Source organism: Corvus moneduloides, chromosome 24 (genome assembly GCF_009650955.1).
Source record: "Corvus moneduloides isolate bCorMon1 chromosome 24, bCorMon1.pri, whole genome shotgun sequence".
NCBI classification, from domain to species: Eukaryota; Metazoa; Chordata; class Aves; order Passeriformes; family Corvidae; genus Corvus; species Corvus moneduloides.
Genome location: NC_045499.1, coordinates 1530863 through 1557665, shown reverse-complemented (window position 1 = coordinate 1557665; position 26803 = coordinate 1530863). Strand labels below are relative to the sequence as shown.

The 26803-nt window shown below is 60.9% G+C and overlaps 1 protein-coding gene across 5 annotated transcripts in view; it reads left to right on the top strand.

The window, feature by feature from the left end:
- The window catches only part of NAV1 (neuron navigator 1), a 74305-nt gene that overhangs the window by 36673 nt on the left and 10829 nt on the right, over positions 1–26803 (top strand). For 2 of the 5 annotated variants that reach the window (XM_032132917.1, XM_032132915.1), the window contains exons 5-17: positions 7298–7400; positions 11090–11455; positions 21903–22041; positions 22252–22549; positions 22945–23638; positions 23741–24199; positions 24404–24445; positions 24610–24758; positions 25369–25539; positions 26060–26112; positions 26280–26303; positions 26393–26470; positions 26664–26747. In XM_032132917.1, the coding sequence (XP_031988808.1) occupies positions 7298–7400; positions 11090–11455; positions 21903–22041; positions 22252–22549; positions 22945–23638; positions 23741–24199; positions 24404–24445; positions 24610–24758; positions 25369–25539; positions 26060–26112; positions 26280–26303; positions 26393–26470; positions 26664–26747 (2660 nt within the window). Of the gene's footprint in view, positions 1–7297; positions 7401–11089; positions 11456–21902; positions 22042–22251; positions 22550–22941; positions 23639–23740; positions 24200–24403; positions 24446–24609; positions 24759–25368; positions 25540–26059; positions 26113–26279; positions 26304–26392; positions 26471–26663; positions 26748–26803 lie in introns of all 5 variants that reach the window. The other 3 variants (XM_032132916.1, XM_032132913.1, XM_032132918.1) reach the window with 2 other exon arrangements.

Below are 26803 nucleotides of genomic sequence, written 5' to 3'. Positions count from 1 at the left end.
CGGGGCAGACTGAGGCATGGAGTGCTGCGTGACCAGTCTGACCCTCCTCTGTCAGCTTAGCACAGATCCCAGGTGCAGTGACCACTGGTGGCACTGGCTCCGTGTGCCCAGGGCCTTGGGGCTGTCAGCAGGGAGTTAGTCACCATGTGTGACTGCCACTGTGTGTACCAGTGTCCAGAGGCTCGGGGCACCCCTTGGAGCATGGATTTGGCCTGTTCACCTACCACCCCCTCCTTCCCAAGCTGCACAGTTGTTTCCATGGGTTATTTTGGAGACCATAGTGGGTGTTGGGATGCTCCCAGCTCCTGTGATGCTTTCAGGAGCAGCTTTGGAGGCAGGTGTGGCTCTGGGATGTGCAGTGCCGTGTGCAGGAGCAGGGTCTGTCCCTGGGGATTTTGGGCTCCCCTGGCTCATCAGCACAGGGGAACAGAGGGCAGCACAGAGGTGGGATGCATGGACATGGAGCAGCTAGAAGCTCTGGAGCTGGAAAAGGAACTGTGGTTTGGATGTGCAGGTGGGGTGGTTTGGGGCCAAGTGCAGCATCCATTGAAAGAATAACCCACAAATGGGCTGGAGGCCCAGTCTGGATCTCTCCAGCGGGTTCACTTGGAAACTTGTGTATGGGAGAGACCCAATTAAGTAGATTTATGGCTGCTCTAGCCTGAGAAAGTCTGAATCCCTTTTAAAAGCTTGGCTCACTGGAGCCAGACGGGGTCCAGGCTCCAGGTCTCTCAGCCCTGCCCTTGTTACAAGCAGTGATTCGCAAGGCTTAGCAGCCACGATCGCCCCTGAAGTGCTGATTCGGCTCAAGTCCCAGCCTGTCACTGCTTCACGGCTGCTTATTGTCTGCTCTCACCTGCCAGAGGGGAGATGGTGGCCCCCTCCCACAGCGTGGGGCTGCCCCAACCTGCACTGGTGGCAGTGGTGGGAATGGTGGTAGTGATGGGGAGGGTGGGGTGATGGGGATGGTGTGGTGAGATGGGGATGGTGGGGTGAGATGGGGATGGTGGGGTGAGATGGGGATGGTGGGGTAATGGGAATGGTGGGATGAGATGGGGATGGTGTGGTGAGATGGGGATGGTGGGATGAGATGGGGATGGTGTGGTGAGATGGGGATGGTGGGGTGAGATGGGGATGGTGGGGTGAGATGGGGATGGTAGGTTGATGGGGATGGTAGGTTGATGGGGATGGTAGGTTGATGGGGATGGTGTGGTGAGATGGGGATGGTGGGGTGATGATGGCAGTGATGATGACTGCAGTGGTGGAGGTGCAGTGATAGAGGCAGTGAGTGCAGGCAGGGAATTGACTTCCTCCCCCTCTGCAGCCACTCATGGACCCTCCCCCAGAGCCATGTCATTTTGAAGAAAGCTCCACCAAGGTGTGATATGTGGAGTAGCCGTGTGGGGTCCTGTCACCTCTCTGCCTCTGGCTCCACAGGGGCTGGTGCTCCTTGGGGGACGTGGGCTCTGCAGGACATGTGCTATCCCCACAGTGCTGCCCACTGTAACTCCATTGCCTCCCCCAAGACTTGCTGCTGGCCTCTCTTCCTTCTCTCAGCCAAGGCTACGTGCTGGGCTGTGTCCAGCCTCCTTCTGCAGCCTTGCAGGGCTCCGTGCAGGGCAGCAGCATGTGCAGAGGCCAGCCTGCCTTGGTGGAGTCACGGGTGGGGACCTCAGGTATCTGCAGCTTCCCCCTGCACATCTCCATCCCCGATGGCAGGAGGCTGTGCTTCCATGGCCATGGGGAATAGCACCTCCAGCTCCACCAGCTGAGGGGCTGCTGCTGCCATCCAGGGAATGGTGGCCAGGCTTTCCCCATCCATCTGCCTGGGGGTCAGCAGAGCACCGGTCAGCTGTCCAGATACCCTGGTACCCCATTACCTGGGTGGCCCTGTCCCTGCCCCTCGGGGAGCAGGACCCTCTCCTGACACTGCTGCAGAGGATGCAGGGCTGGCAGCCAGCTCTTTGCTCACACCAATGAAAGCAATTAAACCAGGAGTGCTACTGAACCTGCTGCCTTCTGGATGGGGCAACAGGTTTGCAGGAAAGAGTGTGATGCTTTCCCAGGGCATGAGCAAGTGTGGAAGACGTGCTCTGCCCAGCCTGGGTGCCCTGGGACATCTCCTGAGAGAGAGGGGTGATTTGGGGCTACTGGTACATCCTTGGTGGGAGCATGCAGGGATTGCAGGGCTGAGCTGGAAGACAAGGCCAACACTGCAGACTTGGCAGTTACCCACCAGAGCCCTGTTAGCCATCTCCACTGCTCGTTCTGCCTGTTTGGGAGCTGTTGCGGGGAGAAAGACAGTTAAGCCCCAAAGAGAAGGACTGGAGGTTGAGACCATCCCGCTGCCCAGCTGTCCAGGAGTGGGAATCAGAGCTGGATGTAATAATGCAAGATAAAGTCATTTCCTCCATTCAGGAAGACTCTGCTGCTGGTGCACCACGATGCCGGTGATAGAGTTGCAGGCTGCGGGGTGTGAGTGCAGAACCCGTGGGGCTCAGTGAGGTTCACACCGGGCTCGGGCTGTTGGATTTCTCCTCAGGTGGTCTCTGAGTGCCAGAGTGAAGGGTTTTCAAGAAAAATACCAACAAAACACTGCCTGTGCTGATTCATTCATAATCAGGACTAGGAGCAGGGGCTGGGGCAGATGGAGGGAACAGTGTGGGTCTGCTCGAGGGTTCGTGGAGCTGGGGAGTGCAGCAGGGCCGGAGGAGGCTCACAGCCCCATGAGAATGGGTTTTATTGCAGAGTTTATTTGTGGATTTTTCAATGCACTGGAAGGAATTGAGCAAGCAGTTAAAAATGTTTTCCAGCCTGGGGAAATTCGTTACAGCTACTGTGTAATAGGGGCCCACCAGAATGACTCAGGAACACCATGCAGCCTTTCCCGGTGAATTCCTGCTTGCTGTTGAAATCTTTACTGGGTCAACAGGAGTCCTTTCCCAGTTGGATCCTCTGAAATGAGACCAGTTGGGTCTTGGGGGGCAAGAAAACACAAGTATGAGTGCTGAGTGAAGACAGGTGCAGACGGTTCACCCATGCAAGCTTGGCACCCTTGTGCCAAGGGTTGGTATCATGTCCCACTGTCCTGCTGCCTGCATATGGACACGTGGGCACATGTGAAAGGTCACAGGCATAGGTGATACACATGCACACATGCACCTTTCTGCAGGCTTTTGCTTCCATGTGGCCCCCACACGAATGATGCAAACACATACACACACACAGACACACGCAAGTTTCTGTGCCAAGGCACATGGGGCACACGTGTCCCATGGATGCAGCCCTGCCTGGCCCCAGTGGGAGCTGGTGGCCACATGCTTCTTTGAAATGAACTGTCAGAGCCATTTGGAGTTGATTATTTCCTCATTCCTTGACGTACTTGGCCACGTCGGCAGCACCCAGCTGCGGGGCCATGGCTGCACCCCAACGTGCGGACAAAGGAACTGCTGCCGCTTGCTCTGGGAGGTGGCGGGGAGAGCTGGACATGAGCACAACCTGGAGCTCCCCAGCCTTGTCCAGCCATGGTTCTGTGCTGCCTGTCACAGTCAGACTTGCAGCTAACAGTGCTGTGCCTTGAGCCACCCATTCCAGCACAGCTCTCTGCTTCCTCCTGCTCCTCCTCTTCTTCCTTTGGCTGCCTCTGGCCCTGCATCCCACCTTGCAGATGCTCCTTCTCGTGGTGATGGTACCTGCTGCTGTCCCAGCTTGGCCAGGCAGGAGGTGGGGGCAGTGGGCACTGTGTGGGTCAGGGCCGGGCACCCTCAGTGCCAGGGTGCTGGGTGTGTGTAATGTTGTGGTTGGCACTGGAGGCCGTGCCAGGGAGTGCTGCAAGCGAGAGGGTGGGTAGGGGTGGGCTGAGGCTTCCTGCCTCAGTTTCCTTGTGTGCCAAGTGGAGCTGTATCATATTTGCTGATGTTGAAGAGAGCACTGAAAGGGCTCAGTTGAGAAAGGAGTGTTGAGTGAGAGCTGCTCAAGCACAGCAGAGGGTATGGGCAAGTGAGACCCAGCCTGGCACAGGACAAGTGACTTGAGCAATGGGGCCTGGTGACCTCCCAGTGCAGGGCCTGGGGGCAGTGGCTGCATCTCAGGGCTGCCCTGTGCGTGGTCAGAATGGGGGGCAAAGGGCCAGAGCCAGCACCCCCTTCCCTCTGTAACAGCAGGGTGGACAGAGCCTGCGAGAGCAGCAGCATCTGCTGAGGGGCTGCAGGCCAGCCTGGAGCTGGGGCAGGGAGACATCAGTCCCTGAGCCTGCAGCTCCAGTGGAGTGGGGAATGCTGTGGAACACATCCCAGCCGTAGCTGCCGGGAAAAGGAGCCGGCCTAGGCCGGCTGTCCGACTGACCCCACCACGGCATGGGCTGAGCCTTCTCTGCTGCTCCATGCTCCAGCAGCTGGAAACATCTGGCTGCACAAGCTTACTAAATCGATGTGGGGAGGAATCCAGCGCTCTCCTGCCGTTCCCACACTTCAGCCTCTCCCAGTGGCTCCGGTTTCGACTCAGCTCTGGCATGCGGTGACTCGGTGAGCTCTGAGCCAGCCCCGGCCCCTCACTGCCCCTGGGGAACAGACTGCGGGAGTTCCGGTGTCACCACCTGGACAGCACTGTGGGGGCACTTCAGTGCTAGCAGCAGGATGTGTGCCAGAGGTGGGTGAGCAACTCTTCCAGTCCCAATTTGGCCCTTTCCTGGGTGAGAGCTGCTGCTTTTCCTGGAGTCCTGGACTGTCACCCAAAAACTGGGGTGATGTCATCCAGGCATGGATGGCCAGTGGTGCAGTGGATGAAGCTGGGGATGTGGGTCGGTGCCATTGCCCTGAAACTCCTATCCCTGAGCCCTGGGATGCTGCTTATCACCACCGGTACCCCAGCAGCAGAGCAGTGCAGGGGAGGTGGTACCCCTGTGCCGGCCCCTCAGTCAGGGCAGCTGGGGACACAGCGCGGGCTCGCCCCGCTGCTCCTTGGATGGGGATGGCTGTAGCAGCCCCGCTGGCAGTGGCGCCCAGGGAGGAGGCAGTGCCAGGCCCTGGCGCTGGCTCTGTGCCCGGGGGAATGGCTGCGGGTGGCCATGGGGGAGGAGGCAGAAGGGGTTTTGGGAGGGAGCCATGCCCGGGAGGAGCGCACTGCCGAGCTGGCAGGGGTGGGAGCCACTGCCGGCGCCAGGGGACAGCAGTGGCTCTTCATCCCATCCCACCCTGTCCTGCCTCAGCACGCAGGGACGTGGCACTGCCGGGGTGTGCGTGCCACCCCCTCCGGCTGCGGGAGCTGGGTCTGGGTGACAGCACTCAGTGAATGGGGCCAGGGTGAAGGAGCTGAAGGTGCCGAGTCCTTCCCTAAATGGAGACCCACCTGGGGACACTGGTGGGTGTTGTGTTGCTCTTCCCTGAGGTTCAGGGAACCCAAAGCTCCCATTGCCCTACACACTGCAGTGTGACAGCCGGGGACTTGGCCACAGGTTCTTGCCCTGCCATTTCAAGCCTGAAAATCCATCTTTGCAGGCAACTTGAGGACAGGACCTGGCAGCTTTGAGGTGCCAACACGACCCTTTCTCCCTGCCCCACCAAAGGGCCACAGTGTCCCCTTGTCCCTGACTGCAGAGCAAGGTGGGTGCCACCCTTCAGCACTGAGGGCCTCTCGAACCTCCCCTGCACCCTGTTCCATGTGTGCAGCCGCCTCAGCTCCATCCCTCTCCTGTACTGCCTGTGCATCCCCATCCTGTTGCTCTGGGGACCACTTGGAGCTTCTGTGCCTTTGATTAATTCTTCCAATCTCCACAGTGGAGATTTAATAATGAGTTAATAATGACTTCTGTCCTGCTGAGCCAGGTTCTGGGAGCTGGACTGGGGTGATTGGACACATGCAGGGATGGGTGTCCTTATGCTCTGATGTGGCTGGCCACATTGGGTGCCCTGTGGGCTCACCAGCCCTTTTACCTCATCTACAACTGACTTTAACCTGCTTGATTGAACCCGTCTCATCGGGGCTGTTCCTGCTTGTCACCCCTTTCCAGGCTCATGCGTAAATCGGTGCTGCTTCACTGGTCTGAGGTGCTCCTACCTGGGCAGGTGGGCGAGGGGAGCATCACCCACGGGTGCCGCCTCCGGCATGGCCAGAGTGCGATGGGGACAAGGGACACGAGCTCTGCTTGAGCACTGGCGTGTGGCTGTGCCATTGTGGGGAGCTGCTGGGGTGTGTGCTGTCAGTGTCCCCCATCCCTGTGTCCCTGCAGTTGGGGTGTGTGCTGTCAGTGTCCCCCATCCCTGTGTCCCTGCAGTTCACACGGTGCCGGTGCCATTGCAAATCCTGAAGCACTGGTTGCCACGTTACATTAGGAGGAGCCACATGCCATGTCTCTGACGCCTGCTGTCACTGCAGATCCGTGGCAGGCTGCAGCTGAAAGGCCTGAAATCAGGGATCAAAGCCGCTGTGGTACGGCTGTTAGTGCCCGGAGTGCACGCGGGTGGGACGGGGACACGGGGCTGGAGCCATGGCCCCGAGCCCACAGCACTGCTGGGGCTCTGCCAGGATAACCCCCCTCCTCTGTGCAGGTGTCTGTGTTCTTACACATCCGTGCAGGTGTCTCTGCGGGGTGTGCCCACGCCTCCGTGTGCAGGTGCATGTACACGTTTGTGGATGTGCCTGCAGGTATGTGCACAAGTGGTTGTGATATGGGCAGATGCACATGCACATGTGCATTTCGGGGTGGCTCTGTGTGTGTGTACACATCCATGCCGTGGGTGTGCACACCTGGTGAAGCCCCAGAGCAGACAGAGCTTGGGGGTACTCAGCTCTGGGCTGTACCTGTGAGGGCTCAGTCCCTCTGGTTGCTCCAGCCCTGCACAGAAGCAGCCACTCCTTCATGAGTGGGGCTCAGTGTCCTCCACTCCCTGACATCTTCTTGGTCCCACTGGCTGCACACCAAGTGATGCTGCTCCAGCACCCATGTTCCCAGGCTGGAACACCCCTGGGGCCTGGGGGATGCAGGGGCAGGTTTGGGGACATTCTTCCAGACCTGCTGCTCCTGTCACCTGTGTGGGTCCTGTGGCCCCACTCAGTCTCTGCCAGCTCATCCTTTCTGGACTAGACATCCCCATCCCAACTGCATGCTTGGGAGTGGTATTTCAGGGTGGTGCAGCTCCAGCCTGGTGCCAGCCTTGCCCTGCTCGTTCCTGGTGGGCAGAGCCAGGGCTGTTGGTCATGGCCATGGGCAGGGGGATGCTCCATCCATCCATCCATCCATCCGTCCGTCCGTCCGTCTGTCCGTCTGTCCCTTTAAAACCATCACCTTGTCTCTCCACAGACCCCGAGTCCCAGAGGAAGAGGACAGTGCAGAATGTGCTGGACCTACGTCAGAACCTGGAGGAGACCATGTCCAGCCTAAGGGGCTCTCAGGTGTCTCACAGGTGAGGCCCTGGCACCAGACCCTCCCCACTCCTTCCCCACAGTCAGTGTCCTTCCTGGGGTGGATGGGGAACGGCTCTGCTCCTGGTGAGGGCCATGTGGGTGGGAGGGAATCAGCAGTGCTCCGTGTCCTGGGGACCCTGTGCATGGAGGCTTGCAGAGAACCCCCCAAATCCATGGGGTGTCGTGTGGTGCTGCAGCAGATTCCTGTCCCTGAAAGTGCTGTGGAACAGTGGGAGTTGGGGAGTGGTGGCAGTGAGGGGAGCTGGCAGAGCAGAGAGAGGGGATGAGGTCTGTTCCCAGTGGTCAGGTGATCCTGAATGGACCACCAGAGGTGAAGGTATCTCCTGTACCCACCCCGGTTTGCACCAGAGGCTCCATCCCTATCCGTGGCTTAGTTTTTCTGCTGTGTGTAGGGTGATGATGGAGGAACTCTCAGCCAGAGCCCAGGAACAGAGGTGGGGGTACCCTGGGGTGCCCTGGCCAGATTGGGGTGAGGGGATGGTGGGGATGGGTACAGGGTGAGCAGCGGGTGGAGAACCCAGAGCACAGCACTCTGACACACGTCTGGGACTGCCTGTGTTCCCCTGGGTCACTCACTTCAGATCTTGCAGATTTCTGCTTCACTCTGGATTTGCAAGGTTGTGTGGGTGTCAGCCGGTTGGGAAAGCGGGGATGTGGGAACATCCTTTTCCTGGAGTGTGTTGCCACCTCGTGGTCTACCCTCGATCCTGTTTTTTGTCTTGGAAGGGACAAAAAGCAGCAGCTTCCTCCCACCTTTCACCCACCACTCACCATTACAGACCTTCTGTGTCACCCCTCAACCAGCCTTGCCCAGGATGAAGCAGTCCCTTGATCTCCCTCTTCATCACCTGAAATCTCTAGACCTTGCTCGCCCTTGCTGTGATTCCTGGATGTTTTCCGAGCTGGGAGCAGCAGAGAGCCACATGTGGCAGTGGGATTTGCATGGGGCCACAACAATATTTTGCGAGCTGGCCATTTCCTGAAGTTACCCATTACAGCTCTGCCATCCCTTTGCTCAGTGCAGGAGCTGGGTCAGAGCCCAGCACTGCTCATGCCAAGGCAGGGCTGCGTTGTGTTCAGCTTCGCTTTCATCGCTGTCAAACTCCACCCCCCTCCTCACCCCAGCGCTGAGCTCCTTCAGAAATCCTCGTCAGCTCAGGTCTTAGGAAAATAGGGCGAGGACATTAAGGGTGATTAAATTAGCATTGCTGCTGGGATTTGACTCTTCACTACCACTTCCTTTCCTTGATGAGCTCTGAGTACATCACATGGTAGATGCCTCAGCTGCATTCCTGCCATGGAGAAAAATGGCTATGGATAGCCCAGGGATCGCTACCCCTGCACTCTGTCCCTTTCAGTGGGACTTGAATATGTGAAGATCTTCCCTCTTATCCCATGGCAGCTGAATTTATTTGGAAGCTTTTTTTATTCCAGTAGCCCACAGCAGCCTCGGCAGCTCCCTGCATCCCTCCAGGAGCTCCTCTGCGGCTGTGAGCCAGATTTTCCTTTCCCAAAGCTGTGTCAGCTCTTCCCTGGTACATTGTAATTACACACGTACCCACTCATTCTGCTCCTGGGAACACTTCCTCCAAGTCTGTCCAATACAGATGTCATCTGCAAGTCCTCTGGATGTGCCTGCATTGCTGGTGTCCTGTAGCTGCTTTGGGCTCTCTCTTTATTCCTTCCACAAACTATTTCTCAAATCTCTCTTATTATCCTCACTGAGTTCTTCCGTCCAGTGGCTGAGGGCTCAGTCTTTGCTGTTCCCTTTCTAGGGCACAATGTTATTCCTGAAAGATGTCACCATACTCCTGCCAGCAGGGCTGCATGAACTTCCTTGTAGCTTAGAGAATCATGGAATCACAGAGTCACTGAGGAGACTCAGTGGACACTTGGAGGACACTTGAAGAGAGCCTCTAAGATCATAAAGTCCAACCATTTCCACAGCACTGCCATGTTCACCACTACACCATATTCCCAAGTGCCACATCCACATGTTTTTTAAACACTTCCAGGGATGGTGACTCCACCACTTCACTGGGCAGCTGTGCCAGGGCCTGACCACCCTTTCAGGGAAGAAATTTTCCCCCATATCCAACCTGAAACTCCCCTGGCCCAGCCTGAGGCCGTTCCCTCTCATCCTGTCCCCGTTCCCTGGGAGCAGAGCCCGACCCCCCCAGCTCCTGTCAGGGAGTTGTGCAGAGCCACAAGGTCCCCCCTGAGCTCCTTTTCTCCAGGCTGAGCCCCCCACAGCTCGCTTGGTTGCTCCTGGTGCTGCAGACCCTTCCCCAGCTCTGTTGCCCTTCTCTGGACATGCTCCAGCCCCTCAATGTCTTTCTTGTCATGAGGGGCCCAGAACAGAACCCAGGATCTGAGGTGAGGCTTCTGTTCCTCCTGCTCAGAAACATGGTTGGCATCTGCTCTGAGCTGCCGGCAGCACATCCTCAAACAGCCTTTGTGCTGCCGACAAAAACAAAACCCTTTTAGCTGCCCCTTTTAGTTCCGCTTTAACAAACTTCCTAAGTTTTTTTATGTAGTTCCCTGTTTTAGATTCAATGCTGCAGTCGGGGTTTGGCTTTGGGTGCTCCTGCAGGAACATTTAATCCAAGCTAGGGAATAATTTACTGATAGTAGCGTTTGGAGCCAATTCGAGGACTGTGGGTTCCCAAGGAGCTGCTCCAAGAAGTAATCATTTCTCGTGGCTAAATTTAGTTTTAGCATCACTGTTTGCCCAAAATACACCCCGAGAGGCGCAGGGAGTGATGGAACTGCCCATTCCTGAAGCGCTCGCAGGCTCTGGGCTGGCTGCAGAGCACTGTGCTTGTGGGCAGCTCCTGGGGCTGGGCAGCCCTCTCTTTGGGGTCATCCTTCCTGCCCAGATGTAGGGGTTCAGTCTGCAGGGGTTCAGTGTGGGGTGCTGCTGCAGGGACTGGTCCCAGGTCTGTCCTTCAGCATCCTTTTGCTCACAGCCTCCACTCCCTGCCATGGCTTCCCTGGGATCGGTGCCACCACCCCAACATGTCCTGTCCTGGGTCTGGTGTGATCTTGAGGTGAAGGTGTTGAAGTGCTGGGGGAAAAGTGGCTGAGCAGAAGCAGCTCAGACACAGGGGAGCATTTCTGGGCTTTCCACTAAAGGTGCCCTATTAGTAGAGTTCAGCACAGCTGGATTTTGGGGCTGGGGCCAGTCTCCAGAATAGTGCTGACCCCTCTCCCAGGTGTGTTTGCCACCAGTCCTGGTGGCACCCCTGGCCCTGCTCTGAGGTGGGTGGACGGGGCTGTGGTAGAGTGCTGCCTTTGTGGGTTGACTTGAGCACAGAGCCCCCATCACACCCCATGTCCTATTCCACCATCCCTGGGGAGACATGAGCATCATTGAAAACCGTGGTGTGCATGTCCCGGTGGGCCCTGGACTGTGGGACACTGGGATGGCACCAGGCAGGGAAGGAGGGGACTGTCCCTTGCCAGCTGAGATGGAGGGGGTGCGGGACAGACGGCATCCCTACAACCACAGTCCTGGGAGCCTCTGGCCTTGCCTGGCTGCCTCAAAATGGGCAGTTTTGGCATCTGAACACTTGCAGACCCAGTTCTGGGGGGGGGGTGAGGCAGGGCACAGACCTCCACTGCCCCCTGTGCCCTGCCTTAACCCCCTGACTGCCTGTCCTTGCAGCTCCCTCGAGATGACCTGCTATGACAGTGATGAAGCCAACCCACGGAGCATCTCCAGCCTCTCCAACCGCTCCTCGCCGCTGTCCTGGCGCTACGGGCAGTCCAGCCCGCGCCTGCAGGCCGGGGACGCGCCATCGGTTGGGGGAAGCTGCCGCTCCGAGGGCACCCCGAGCTGGTACATGCACGGGGAGCGGGCGCACTACTCGCACACCATGCCCATGCGCAGCCCCAGCAAGCTGAGCCACATCTCCCGCCTGGAGCTGGTCGAGGCTCTGGACACCGACGACGTGGAGCTGAAGTCGGGGTACATGAGTGACAGTGATCTGATGGGGAAGACGCTGACGGAGGATGATGACATCACCACGGGGTACGTGCCCGTGCGGGGAATCGTGCCCGGATTGGGGCTCTCCAGGAGGTTTCACCCACTCCTGTTTGGCCGGCGGTGGGGGAACACCTGGCACAGCGGGGGCAGATGGAGTGGTACATAGGTTACAGCCAGCCTGGTTAGGGTTGGATCATGTCCCCGCATCCCAGGAGTGGGATGCAGTGCTGGTGGTGCTGGGCCAGCTGGATGTTCTTGGGGCTGATGGGCTCCTGAGCCAGAATGAGCTGCTCTTCCAGCATGTGGGAAGTGTCCAGCTTGATCTGGGTGTTCCTGGAGCAGGGAGCTGAAAAAAGTGCATAGTCTGTGGCTACAGAAGCCCTGAGCCAGAGTCCTGCTGGGGTGAATGCTGCTGCTTTCAGAAGTGCTCTCCAGTTTACACCAGTCAGTCTGAGTGGCTTCCTGTGACCCTGGCACTGTGGGGACGTCCTGTGGGACTGCTGGTGGTCCGTGGTGGGACAGGCCGGGTCAGATCTCAGCAGCCCAGTGAGAACTGGGCACCGAAGTGTCATTGCTGATGGATGACTCCACATGGAGCAGGGTGTGCTGCTGAGCAGGATCCCTCCTTCTGGGACCCTGTTGACCTCCATCCCTCCACCCATGGGGCCAGGGGCATCTCCTGCCAGATGGGCACAACCCAGCACTCCCAGGGCTCACGTTTTCTTGCCAGATGTGTCCAGCTCCTGCTGCACTGTTGAGGTGCCCCTGACTCTGGCAAGGGTCCAGGGTTTGAACATGTTGGAGGTTTCCTGTTTCGGCACAGGAGAAAATAAATAATTTGTGCGTTTGAGCTGTCCCAGAGCCCGAGGAGGTATTTGGCCTCCTGACAGTGCTGCTCTGGCCCTCCTGGGGTGGCTGTACTCATTTCAGTTTGGTGCAGGATAGAGCACAGCCTGCAGCTTCACACCCATCCTGGAGCCAGTGCTCCCCAGATATGGCCTGGAGGCACATGTTGCAGTTGCAGGGGACACACCATCAGCTATCTGCTGGCTTCTGCTCCTGCCACGCTCCAGCTGTGGGCTGAGAGTGTCTGCAGCACTGTGGGTGTCAGACCCATCCTCCCCATGGGCACGTGAGGTGACCTTGGGGGCTGCCCTTCTTGTGAATGAGGGAGCCTTGTGCTGGTTCAACACGGACCCTCCTGTAGATCTTAACCTATTGCTTGGCAGCCAGAGGTGCCCATGTCACCACGTTCTGCCACTGGCCACTGGACTGCGAGGTGTGATTGGCAGTGGGGTGGATTTGGACTGCCCTGATGACTGAGGTTGCAGCAGGGCTGGCCATGGGGATGAAGGGTACACTGCTCCCCATCTCCCTCTTTGTCTCATCTCGGTGCTGCTCATGCAGGTGGATAACCTCAGGGTGCCCTTGGCTTCAGAGGTAGTGCTGGGAGGGGTGACTGGAGCAACACTTTGTCTCCATCAACCATGGAGCGGGGGGAGTGTGAGCAGGGTCAGGGACCTACAGCAGCTCAGCCCTGCACTGCTATGGGCAGGATTTACTTCTCCTTCAGGAAGGCACAAGCTTTGGGGATGGATCCCTGCATGGCGGAGCCTCTGCGAGGCCCTGGCAGCACCACAATCCCCTGGTGTGGGTGAGGCTTTCAGTGCTGCGGTGAGCTGGGCCATGGCCAGGTGCCACAGTCCCTGGTCCTGTGCAGAGTCCTCAGCATCATGCCCTCGATGTGCCCGGAGTTCTCTGCCATGCCATGCCAGAGACAGACTGGGTGCTCTGTGCTGGGTACCCTCCCCATGGAGGGGTGCAGGAGTGAGCCAGGGCAGCGCAGGACCCCCTTATCCACAGGGGCATGTACTGGGGATCAGCCATTTCACCGGGGTCGTTGCAGGCACAGAGCCGTGTAGTGACCTACACAGCTTCACGGCTTCATCCCAATGGCCCCACAGCAGGACTTGGGGGGTGTCTCCCAGAGCGGGCAGCATGGCAGGGTCTCTGTCCCCAGAGCATGCCTTTGGCTGGGTGCTGGGGTACACTGAGGTGCCCTGTCTAGGAGCCTGCACACCCTGGGTGCAGAGCCAGAGCAGTAGAGCAGGGGCATTGCCTCCTATTCAGAGCCAGATGAGACAAGGAGGAGCTGGCGAGGAGCGCTCATCCAGCAAAGCCCCTCATCCAGACCCGGCTCATCCAGCACAGCCCCTCACCCAGCACAGCCCCTCATCCAACCTCCTCGCTGGCTCTGACCTAGAAAGCCACCACCGCCCCAGGCCCCATCTCCCGGTGCCGCTAATGCACCGGGCAGGAGCCGCGTGCTGCAGATGGGGCCAGCAGCCCCCAGCCCGGGCCGCGGGGCAGCGTCCCCTGCACCGCGCCGGCGCACGCCCCAGCTTGTAGGGCAGTAGGTCAGAGACGGCTCAGAGGACGCGGTGACACATCCCCGTGGGAGACGTGTGGGGCTGTGGGATGCAGCCCAGCGTCCCTGTGGTTCTGCGGGAAAGCAGACTGGAAGGAGCGAGGGCTGAGGTAGGTGAGGCGCGGCCGGGGCAAGAGGACTGCCTGCAAGATACTGAGGTGGATTCAGCTGGGTGGAGGTTGGGGTGAGCCCAGCCAAGGAGGCTGTGGGGGACCTGAGGCCCGGCTCAGAGAGGGTGTGGGATGGTCAGGTCTGAACAGGGATTGGCTGGGGACACCCAAGCCCCCAGCAGCATTTCTGTGTTAGCCAAATGTACCGGCATCCTGGCTCCTTGCCCAGCCGTGCCTGCATCCATTGGCATGACACTCGCAACTCCCCTCTACCTGCTGCTGGTTTCAGGGGCTGGAGAGCTCTGGCTTTGGCCCCCTGTTCAGCAGCACATCCCTTTTGTTCCCAATGTCGCCATATCCTCCTTGTGCACTGCAGCAGGGCAGGGACCTGGCACAGGGAGCACCCACCAGGATATGTCTGGGGTGACTAAAGGGATGGAAAGGATCCTGCTGCTCTCCTGCCCTGTCCTGCCTCTCCTTGGGGCCTGGGCAGGGCATGGGCAGAGATAGCACCCAGTCTTGGGCTGTTTCTCTGACACTGAAACGTATCGCTCCCTTCCTTAGTCAACTCTGGTTCCCACCCACCACCATTCAGTGGCCACTTGCTGTTCCCTGCCCTGAGGCCAGTTTCAGGAGGGGTGCAGTGCCACCGGTGATGCTTTCCCACCCATACAGGCTGGGGTTGTTTCCTGAACACTGGAGATCACCCCACCAAAGTCACTCCACTGGGAGGTTCCCCAGGGGCATCTCTGTCTGCATAGCCGCAGCGTGGGTGCCTTTGCATGCAGACCTGCACGTGAACCAGGCAGTGGTGAGGAGCATGGAGCGGGATGTGCAAGCCAGGTTTGGCCTGGTTTTATTCTGGCCATGTCCTGCATGTCTGAGCAGTGCCACCACGGTGTGGCTGCATGTTGGTGTGTCTCCCCCTGTGCTGTGTGTGCCCAGAACTTGACTTGATAATGGTGTATCCTGGGTAGTGGCTCAGCACCATCCCTGGGTGTTCTCTAGGGCCAGTTGGATCACAGTGGGAGTGAGTGGGATGCTGCAAGGCTTTGCTGCAGTGAGGAGCTCATGGGGTGCAGAGGGAGCCAGTGGGGCTGGCTGCTGAGTCAGCACCTTCTGCTGCGGTCGCTGCAGCAGCAGTGATGGTCTGTGTGTGCTGCAGGGCTGTGCTGTGGGGGCACAGCTCTGGAGCCAGTCCTTGGGGCTCTGCATGTCCCTTGGGGCTTCCAGAGCCCTGAGGGAATCTTTGGTCAACCCTGGGACTGCTGTGATTTCAGGATGTCCTTTCAGGTCTCATTTCTTGGAGGTGGAAAGGGAGGCAGCATTGCATCCCATCACAGCAGTGGCAGCATCTCTACCCTCGTGAGCCAGGTACTGCCCTGACTCTGCTCATGGGCATGAAATGGAGCTGAGGCAGCAGCTTTTGGAATTGGGAGCACAGTGCACGCGTGTCTAGCCCGTGGCACACCCCAGGCCCCGTCCCAGGTCACTGTGATGGTGCTGCTGGCAGCCGAGTGCTGCAGAGCCTGTGGTCCCCTCCAGCAGGGCTGGGGGCTGCCAGCAGCATCCTCCCGGGAGAGGTGCTCTGGAGCTGACACCCGCTGCACTCCGGCTGGCCTGGCTCCGGCTTCCTCGCAGCTCCTCGGGCTCGGCACAGCCCGTAGGCGGGAGCAGATGTTTGGCTCAGCTCCCCAAGAGCAGCAGGGGAGCAGCCGCCCTCCTCCTGCTCCAAGCAGGATTGGCGCTGGAGCCTGCTCCCTTCCCTCAAACGCCCCTCGCTCCACTTTGGCTGGTCCAGGATGACCCCTTGCTGTGTCCCAGCGAGCCCATGAAGTCATTCCTCATCGGGGGCATGGCCATGGCCCTGCACGTGGCCTGGCGTGTGGCTGGCCAGGGAGCAATGTTGTATAAATATTTGCTGGGCTGTGCCATGTGCCGGGCTTGGTGAGTTCCTCCCTCCAGCTGGGTACAGGGGATGCTCCCAGAAAGGGGCCCCAGGACCCTACTGGGCACTGCCACCATTGAAGCGCCTTCCTGTGCGCTGCCTTCTAGCAATTCCGTCCTTTGGGGTTTGGGTTGAGGCACCCAACACTGATCCCTGGCCCCTGGGGGTGTGACAGCGGCTGCATGAAGTATGTTTTGGGAAGGGAATCCTGGGGTTGTTAGGTTTGGGGGTTCAGGCCACCTGGGGGTCAGTGCATGCCTGGGGCGCAGGCAGCTGCTGGCCCCTGCGGCTTGTTGATGAGGCTGGATGCGGACACGGGGTGGAGCCAAGCGCAGAGTTGGACCTCACACACTCGTGTGCCCTGGGGAAAGCTGCTGAGGAGAATCTGACTCCCAAGCCCACCTGCCTCTCTGCTTGCCACCTGGGGACCTCAAGACCTGGCTTTGCCTTGTGCCACCCTGCCGCCTGTGGAGGGGCCTGGCCACTGCAGACTGACGTGTCCGAGGTCACCGGCTTGTCCAGACAACAGGAAAAATAGGAATTTCGCAAGCGGGCTGAGTCATGCCGCTCCCCACCCCGGCACTGCCCTGGGACTCTCTGAGCATAGCACGTGGCCGCTGCAGCCCCATGTGTGCCGCGGTGGCCCGGGTGAGCTCTATATGTCACTGAAACTGCCAGTGGAGATCCCCGCACCGGGCCACACTTCCTCCGGGGTTTCCACCATTCCGGGGGGGTGTGAGAAGGGTGACCAGAGCTGAGCTCTCAGCCAGGAGTGTGGTTGGAGTCCATGGCTGATGTCACTGCAGTGGGCAGTGAGTGCTGGCTGACCCCCGATGGCCTCGGCCTCGCTGCCGCAAGGAAATCAGACCCCGCTCTTACTGCAGTTGATGGCGCAGGGCTGGGGTGGAGGCACAGCCTGGCCACGGGTCCTGCCTTGCAGGGACCATGCACACTCAGGGGTCCTGTGGCAGAATCCCCTGCGCCCCTCAGGGACCTGGGGGGCCAGAGAGCCAGAGGCAGTGCTGCCTGGATAATGGGGTCCTGAATCAACTGCAGGATGTGATGTTGATCCTCTTCTGCTGGGTGAGCTCAGGCAAGTCAGATCCCCCTTCCCTACCTCAGATGGGGATCTGCCAGATCTCTGCAGACCCCTGTTCCTTTGAATGCAGCTTCAGATAAAAGTGCCAGATCCCAGTACCCAAAATCCAAGCAGGAGACACCTCGGTTCTAGGTACCCTGACTCTCTGTAGGGGCTGGAGTTCTCTGAGGGGGTACCTGGGGGTCTGGGAGGGGTCCTGGAGGGTACAGAGGGGTTTACAGGGCTGTGGGGATCAGGGAAGTCAGGGAGTGTTGTTATGCTCTGATTCCTGATGTGGATGTGAGGGGGGATGCAAACCCCCCCCCCCCCCATCCATGGGGAGCTCCCAACCCCCTCAATGGGATTTATGAAGCTAATTGTTTTTTCTGCCCCATTAAGTGGAGGAGAGGGGGAGGGTGTGAAGAGCCCCGGCTGTGCTTGTGCTTTCGTCACTGCTCATCTCTCAATTCACAGCATGAGGCTGGGGCTGGGAGCACCAGTGCCACAGAGCCCCCTCAATGCCAGTGACCTGCTGATGTTGGGTGTGGGACCCCCTCAGTGCAGGCCCTGCATTTCCTTCCCTGCCACAGGAGGAAGGGGACAGGGCAGACCAGGACTTGATTCCATCCAGGGTGGGCTTCAGGCTGGGAGGGGGGATCTGGCTGGACCAGCCTGGCAGGGACATGAGTGTCGGGAGCCCTGGCTTGTGCCACTGGGTCTGGCTGCTACATGGGCAGGTGTCTGTGCTGATGTGAGACAGGTGAAGCAAGGAGAGTTCAAAACCATCCAGCTCCAACAGCAACCTCTGCTTAAAAATGCGCTGGGGGTACTGATCTGTACAGGGCTCAGTGCCTGTGCTGGTGCCCATGGGTCTGCTGTGACCAGCAGTGATTCTGTGCCATCATCTCCCACCAGGCCCGTGGCTCTGGCAGGGTCGAAGCTGCCTTCCTGAGGGACTGCAGTGCTGGGCAGTGCCGGGCTGGCTCCCCTGCCACCCTGGATGCCCAGATTTGGGCCCAGTGGAAGCTGCTCTGAGCATTGCCTGAGCTGGCCGTGGTGGGGCTGAGGCAGCTGGCCAGGAGAAGAGGAGAGAAGGGACAGCATCCGGCATCCTGCCAGGCCGGAGGGACCGGAGGGATGCAGTGCTGGACGGGCTGTGCTGCTGCACCCGTCGGCGCACGTGGCTGTGGGGCCGTCACCCCACTGGCTGCACCGCCAGCCTCTGGCCATGAGCTCCTGCCAGGGCTTGGTGGGTGTGGGCATGAGCTGATCAGTGGGGACAGGGATGGTCAGGTATCCCTGTCCTGCCATGCCATGCTGTGCCGTACCATGCCATGCTGGGGCAAGCCCTGTGTGGTGAGTGATGGGGCAGTGGGGAAGGAGCCAAGAGGCGTTGCCGTTGCTTCAAGGAAGGAATTACTTCCCAGCCTGCAGGGACGGGGTATGTCTTGCCAAGGCTGCAGTTAACTCTCTCTGCCCTCCGCAGCCGGCCTGGCGAAGTTGCCCGTGGTGGGTCCATCCCGGTGAGGACCCTGCCCTGCAGCATGGCTCTTGCTGTGATGCAAGAGAAAGAGAAAAAAAGGACAAAAATAGGGGTTTTGATCGATGAAAGAGAGGGGCAGGCGTGGGTGTCCTTTCTGGGGACGAGCGCCGGGGTTGCTGGGAGCAGCTGTCCCGGCGCCCCACAGTGGGACTCACATCGGGAGGTTGTTCCTTTAGGGAGACAGAACAGGGCGGTTTGGGGGGCACTGGGCCCAGCCCCAGTGCTGAGGAATGGCCTCTGGTATCACACTGTGGGCTGGACTGGGGGTAACTGGTGCTGTGTTTGGGGATGTGAATCGTGGTTTGGGGTCTCTGCGGGTATCTGGGGGGACGCTGGGGGACACCAGGGACAGGGGTGGGGGCCGTGGGCTGGGGTCAAAATGTGGGGACATGGCCGCGGGGCTTGGGGCCGGGGCGGGCGGGGCTTGGAGCCGGGACCCCGGGCCCGTCCCGGCGGGGACGAGGAGGGGCCGAAGGACGGCGGAGGGGGTCCGGTGCCGCTGTCGCTTTAAGGCGCCGGCAGCGGGGCGGTCCCGCCGCCCCCCGCCCCTCTCGCCCGCCCGGCGGGGCCGCGCCGCGCCGCGGGCAGCACGATGCTGCGGGCGGGGAGGCCGCGCCGCGCCCCGCGCCTCGCCAGCAGGTACGGCACGGGCAGGGAACGGGCACCGCACCGGCACCGGGCGGGGGCGCGGCCGGAGCTCGGCCCCGGCAGACAAAGCCCCGTGCCCCGGGGCCGCTCCGCGGGCGGTGCTTTGTCTCGGCCGCGCTGCTGGGGGGGGGTGGGGGGGTGGAAAGGGGGGTCGGGGCAGCGCGGCCGCGCCCGGCACCGCGGCATCGGGGCATCGGGGCGGCTCCCGCGGGCCTTCCCATCCTCCGCCCCGGCACCCCCATCCTCCGCCCCGGCCCCCGCCCCCCACCTGCAGTACGGCCGGGCCACCCTCCGCGGGGCTCCCGAGGCTCCGGTGCCCCCGGACGTCGGCGCTGACCCCGGGGCTGCCGAGCGGGGAGCTCCGAGCCGGGGCGCGGCCGGGGCGCAGCGGAGGGGAGCATCCCCGCGCACCGCGCGGTGGTCCGGGTCCATCCCCCGCTGCCTCCCGGTGCAGCCGCCTTCCCGGGCCGGGGTTGGGGCCAGGGTGCTCATGTCCGGGACCGTGCCGGGCCATCCCGCACCCGGTGGGTCCCATCCGCCCGCTGGCGCCGCGGAGCGCGGCAGAACGGACACGCTGCCCTTGAGCATCCCCGTCCCCGGGAGCTGCCGCGGGGCTGCCTGCGGGTGGGTTTGGTGCGGGACCGTCTGCAGGAGCTGGGAATGGCCCTGGGTAAGACGGAGGGGATGGAGCACAAAGCAGGGGGTGAGTTTTGTCCCGGAGTGACACTGTGACATGGCTGCCCCCCATGTGTGGGTTCAGGGGGCACTCGAGGTGCCAGGGCTCGGCCATGCTCCAGGAGTTTGTGCTTGCTGAGGGGCTAGTGGTGCTGTGGCTGAGGCTTTCCTTGCTGTGCTGCCTATGGCATATACGTGCCAGTTTGGGGGATCCCTCAGTGCACCAGCCGTGCGCCCCATAAGAGAGTCAGAGACAGCCTCGCAGTGTGCAGCTGGCTCTCCAGCCTCACCCCATGGTTTTAGTGATTTTGCAATGTGACCTTCCATGTTGTCTTTCCTTAGCACGGGGTTGCCGAGGAGGATTTGGAGTCACCTCCTGCCTTGGCTTAGCCTCTAACTCTGTGCCCCTTTCTCTGTGGCTCTCTGGATGCCTGGGGCAGTGGGGGTGTCGTATGCATGGCTGGGAGAGCATTTGGGGTTTCCCTGCACAGCCCCAAAAGCCAAACTCAGACACCCAGCAGCACATGTGGCCCCAGCTGTGTGTCTGTAGGACACAGCCCTACAAAGCCTGGCCTCACTCCTGGCACTGCCTGCTGCCAGGTGATGCCAGGCTGGGAGAGGAGCTTTGCTCCAGGCTCTGGGGTGGGGATTTCCGTTCCAGTTGGGACTCAGCCTAGGCATAGGGCTGGTGGTGAGACATGGCTTGGAGCTTAGGAGCTCAGCAGCACATCCTGGGTGCATGATCCTATTGAAATCCCTTCCTGGGCAGCAGCACCTGCTGGCTCTGTCTCAGAAGCTGCTGTGGGGACACAGGGGGCTGTGTCCATCCTGGCTCTGACCAGTGTCTGATGAACTCTTCCCCGATGGAAAGAGCAGGACATGCAGTGCAGGTCTTATGGTGCTGGAGCTGCCTTTGTTGCTCCCTCTTGAGCTTTGGGCATTGGACAGGGATGGTGGTGGCTGTTGCTTTTGCTCTTCCACTGCTGCGGGGGCTCTGGTGTTTGCTGGACTTCTCTTGCACCTCTGTGGCCCTGATGTAGAGAAACAGGCATCTCTTGCAGGGACTGGGGCTGGCTGCAGCTCCCAGCTCTGCTCCCCACTCCTACGCCACAGCTTGTCACAGAATCATGGCACGGTTTGGGTTGGAAGGGACCTTAAAATTCATCTTGTGCCACTCCCTGCCAAGGGCAGGGATGCCTTTCACTAGACCAGGTTGCTCCAAGCCCCATCCAACCTGACCCTCAACATTTCAGTGATGGGGCAGCCACAGCTTCTCTGGGCAGCCTGTTCCAGTGTTGTCTCCCCCAGGCTCTCACAGGCCCTTGGAGGCTGCGGGGCCTCACTGGCCTACTCAGCTGCTGACCTGAAAGGGGCTGTGCTCATCCTGCTGGAGGGTGCTCCATGCCCGTCTGTGCCAGATCGCCGTGGGCACAGCCCCACGCTGTGGAGCCAGCCGGGCCCGTGGGGCACCCAAGCAGCTGCTGCCCCAGTATGGTGCTGACTGACGGCCCTGCAGATGGGCTTCTGCACACTCGGCTGAGCCCTGGCATGGAGCAGCCACCTTGGCACAGCAGCAGATCCCAGCCCTGCTGCCTGTGGCTGCTGGGGGCTGGAGAGGGGCAGCAGGGTGCAGTGGGTGCGGACCACCCGAGGAAGGGTGGATGCCGCAGGGCAGCTGGTTTGTTTATTCCAGCAGTCCTGCCCTTTCTGACAATCGCGACCCTCCTGCAGGGTCAGAGCAGGTTGCTGGGGACTTGTTGCCAGCTGTGGTGCTGCCAGCCCTGTGGCGTGGGTGCTGGCTTCTCATGCTGCGCACGTCCCTCCATCCCCGCCAAAGCTCCACAGAGCCTTCATGGGGAGATGTAGGGTCATTGAGCCTTGTGCGCCAGAGGGACATGAGCCCATGCCTATGGAGCCAGCCATGGGCCCTGCATGCCACGTCCCTGCCATGGGCACTACCAGGAGCAGCTTTTTGCCCTGGCAGCCTCTAGAGCAGGGAGATCCTGCGAGTGGTGGGACCCATTGGGCTGGGCAGGGGTCTGATGCTGTCTCTCCCTCACAGCTGGGATGAGAGCAGCTCCATCAGCAGTGGCCTCAGCGATGCCTCCGACAACCTCAGCTCAGAGGAGTTCAATGCCAGCTCCTCGCTCAACTCCCTGCCCTCCACCCCCACCGCCTCGCGCAGGAACTCGGCCATAGCGGTAGGTGCCAGTGGCACCCGGACCCTTCCCGGCACCGATCCCGGCTTGGTGCCACCACCTCAGTGGGAAAGAGGGGAGGGTGGGTGCCAGTGTGAGGAAACAAGGATGGCACAGGGTGTCTGCTTCATCCTTCTCCCAGCTGGCTGATGCTCTCTGGGGATGGGTTTGGGGTGGGTGCCAGGAGTGCCCCTCACTCCACTCTGCCCCCAGCTGCGCACGGACTCGGAGAAGCGCTCGCTGGCGGAGAGCGGACTGAGCTGGTACGGTGAGGGTGACGAGAAGGCGCCCAAGAAGCTGGACTACGACAGCAGCAGCCTCAAGATGGAGCATGGCTCCTCCAAGTGGCGGCGGGAGCCCTCGGAGGGTGGCGAGGAGGGTCCCAAGGGTGGTGAGCTGAAGAAGCCTGTCAGCCTGGGCACCCCGGGCTCCCTCAAGAAGGGCAAGACTCCTCCGGTGGCTGTGACCTCCCCCATCACCCACACGGCCCAGAGCACCCTCAAAGTAGCAGGTAAAAACCAGTTTGGGCAGGGTCCAGCTCCTTTGATGGGGAGAAGGTTGGGTGGTGTCTTTATGTGCCTTCCCCCAAGCATGTTGGCCGTGGGATAGCCAGTGGCTGTGCTCAGACCTGGGAGCTGGGTGTGGGCTGGAAGGGGAGGCAGGGCTGTGTTGCGGAGCGCGGGCAGGTTGGGGTCTGTGCCTGCCCCATGGTCTCATGTCCACGCACCAGGCTGGGGGGTCGTTGAGTGCACCAAGGGTCTGGCATGTCCCTTCTCCATCACATCCCTGCATCTCTGGTGCCAGCCAATGGCTTCCTGGTGCGCTACATGTCCTGTCTGGGCTCATTCACTTCCAAATGTCCCCAAAGCCTCCTGGGACGCTAACCTGTCCTTTCTTTGCCAGCAGGCAAGCCAGAGACCAAAGTCACCGACAAGAGCAAGCTGTCAGTGAAGAACACGGGCCTGCAGCGCTCCTCCTCCGATGCCGGCCGTGACCGTGCCGCTGATGCCAAGAAGCCGCCATCAGGGCTTGCACGCCCCTCGTCCTCCAGCTCCTTTGGCTACAAGAAACCAGCTCCTGCCACCGGCACAGCCACTGTCATGCAGGCTGGGGGCTCGGCCACACTCGGCAAGATCCAGAAGAGCTCTGGCATCCCTGTTAAGCCAGTCAGTGGGAGGAAAACAAGCCTCGATGTCTCCAACGCACCTGAGCCTGGTTTCCTGGCCCCAGGGGCTCGCTCCAACATCCAATACCGCAGCCTGCCCCGGCCGGCCAAATCCAGCTCCATGAGTGTGACCGGGGGCCGCAGCACAGCCCGGCCGGTCAGCAGCAGCATTGACCCCAGCCTGCTGAGCACCAAGCCAGGCGGCATCTCGGTGTCGCGGCTCAAGGAGCCATCCAAGGTTGGCACTGGCCGTGGCACACCAGCCCCTGTGAATCAGACAGACCGTGAGAAGGAGAAGGCCAAGGCCAAGGCAGTGGCACTTGACTCCGAGTGTGGCACGCTGAAGAGTGCCAGCTCACCTGAGAGCACTCCAAAAGCCCAGGCCAACCTCCCGCCAGCAGCCAAGGTGGCCGAGCTGCCCCCTACACCTCTCAGGTATGGTCCTTCCACCTGCGAGGGCAGCAGGTGCCTGGCACGGCTGTGCCCAGCACCAGTACCTGAGTCTCACCTGTTTCCTTACCCATTTCCCCCCTCCAGAGCGGCTGCCAAGACCTACGTGAAGCCTCCCTCACTGGCCAACTTGGACAAGGTCAACTCCAACAGCCTGGACTTGCCCTCCTCCAGTGAGCTGCACACCCCACACACTGCCAAGCTCCAGGACCTGCACCCGGCCGGCGGGCACCTCGCACCTTGCTTCAGCCCCAGCCCTGCCCCCATCCTCAATATCAACTCGGCGAGCTTCTCCCAGGGCCTGGAGCTCATGGGTGGCTTCAGTGTCCCCAAGGAGGGCAGGATGTACCCCAAGCTCTCCAGCCTTCACCGCAGCATGGAGTCCCTGCAGATGCCCATGAGCCTGCCCAGTGCCTTTTCAGGGGGCAGCACCACCACCCCCGCCCCTGCTGCTGCACCCCCTGCCAGCACAGAGGAGGAAGAGGAGGAAGAAGAGGCAGGAGAGCTGGGCTGGAGTGGGAGCCCCCGGCTCACACATCTGGACAGGTATGGCCAGAAGGAGGGCAGGGGGCTGCTGCAGCACCTTCATGGGCTCACATCGCTCCCTGCTGTCCTGCAATGCCCTTTGCCTGCTTCAGAGTCTCTTCCTGCTACATTTCTAGGGAAAAGCTCCCTGTTCCTGCAGCTCAATCCCCATCGTTCCTTCCCTAGTCTGTGCAGGGATGTCACTGATCTTTCCTTCCCTTCCAGTGCCAACCGTGACAGGAACACGCTGCCCAAGAAAGGGTTGAGGTAAAAGAGCCCAAATCACTTTTGGGTGGTGCTGGGGTGGGAAGAGGGGGCACGTGGGGCATTCCAGGGCGGTGCCCCCGAACCAGGGAAGCTGGGCCGCAGTGCGGTGGGCAGGAACTGGACGGTGCTGGTCAATCTTACCGTGCCTGTCTGCGGCTCCCCAGGTACCAGCTCCACTCCCAGGAGGAGGCCAAGGAGCGGCGCCACTCACACGCAGTCAGCGGGCTCCCCGAGTCGGACGAGCAGCAGGAGCTGCCCTCACCCCCCGCCCTCCCCATGGCGCTGGTCGGGAAGGGTCCGCTCACCAGCATTGGTCAGTGCCCTCCGCTGCCGGCCCCTTCCCTCCTGCTCCCTCCTGCTCCCTGTGCTCCCCGCGAGATGTGCTAGTGCTCCCCCGGGCGCTGCTTGTCTCCTTGACACCACCAGCACCTGGTGCTTCTGGTGCTGGATTGGGACCAGGGATGTCCATCACCTCTGCTTCAGGGCATCTCATCCACCTTTGGGTCTCAGGCCACAACTGCTCCTCTGGGGGTGACTGGCAGGGCAAGGAGTAAGCCCTGCCCTGATCTGACAGGGACTTGCATGTTCCTGGAGGGTTTGGGGGGTCCAGGCAGACAGGTTGGGGCAGCACGCTCCACTCCTGCACCTGCAGGTGATGGGTTGTGGCATAGTGGTGCCCACTTGGCCCTGGGGCAATGGATTTGTTTCTCAGCCCTGTGATCACCTTGGTGCTGGTGTCCAGGTCTTCCCAGCATCAACCTGCCTTTTAGCTTTCCCCAGCCCCTCCCTGCTTTGGGACCACAATCCCTGCTTCCTCACTGCATCACAGCTCTCGTGGATCGCTCCCAGTCCTGCTTCCCCGTCCTGATGCCAGGTCCCCAGCGTCACTCTGACCCTGCTTCCTCCCCGCTTTCTCCTTGCAGTGAGCCCCACTGCCACCGCAACCCCGCGGATCACCCGCTCCAACAGCATCCCCACCCACGACTCCACCTTCGAGCTGTACAGCACCTCCCAGATGGGCAGCACCCTCTCCCTGGCCGACAAGCCCAAGGGCATGATCCGCTCGGGCTCTTTCCGGGACCCTGTGGACGATGGTGAGAGTGTGCTGCGCTCCTGCCCAGGCAGAGGAGGCTGCAGGGGGTTGGTGGGGCTCCCTGTACCCTTGTCCCTACTGGTGCTGCCATGGCATTGTTGGATGGGTCAGCGTGTCCCGTTCTTGGTGTCAGAGCAGGGACAACAGCCCCGAGGGGCCTGGTGGACTCTACACTGGCATCAGCCCTGGGTCTGCCCTGACCCCCATGGGTACCCAGTGTCCTTGGGTTGCCGCCAGGGTGCTGTGACACTGCGGAAGAGGGGACCCAAGCAGACAGGGAGGGCAGCAGAGCCCCCAGGTTCCCCAGAGAGGAGGGTGCAGGTGGAGGGTATTCCCTGCCATGTGGCCCAGGGAGGCCACCAGGCAGGCAATGAGGAACAGGCAGTGCTGAGCATCTGCCATCCCACTCTATGCCTCCTCCAGGCCGCCTCAGAGCCCTCCACCACTGAGAGCCCTGAGTTGTAGCCCCTGGGTGCTGCTCTCCAGGGCACCCTGACAGCCCGGGTTTTCCTGTGTTGCAGTTCACGGATCGGTGTTGTCCCTGGCCTCCAGCGCGTCCTCCACCTACTCCTCCGTAAGAGCCACCTCTGTGCTGCGCTGCTTTGTGCATGGCTGGGGGTCTGGGTGGGACTGGGGGGGGCTCTGTGCATGCCTCTGCCTGGCGCTGAGCCTGTCTGTGCCTCGCTGCCCCCCTGACTGCCTGCCTCTGTCTGTCTGTCTCTCTCTGCTCTCATGCTGCAGGCTGAGGAGAAGATGCAGTCTGAGGTGAGCCCACACCCTCTGCTCATGCCTGCCCCTGCCCCCAGTGAGGGCGAGTGCCTGGCCCCTCTCATCCCTCTGCGCTCTCCCCATAGCAAATCCGCAAGCTGCGCCGTGAGCTGGAGTCCTCGCAGGAGAAGGTGGCCACGCTGACGTCCCAGCTGTCGGCTAACGTGAGTCCCCACGGGAGCCCCTGTGGGACACCCCGCTCCATCCGTGCAGGGCATGGGGCTGGTGCTGGATGTGCCCATAGGAGCCCTGATTTCCCATTCAGCCTTCCACATTGCACACCTGGCAGTGGGTGCTCACCTGCCCATGGGTGTTCGCCCAAATGTGAGGGCTCACCTGTTTCTCCCCTTCTTCCAGGCCAACCTGGTGGCAGCCTTCGAGCAGAGCCTGGTGAGCATGACATCCCGCCTGCGGCACCTGGCTGAGACCGCCGAGGAGAAGGTGGGTGTACCGCAGTGCTCAGTGGGGCTCGTGGGGCTGCGGGGTGCTGGACTTGG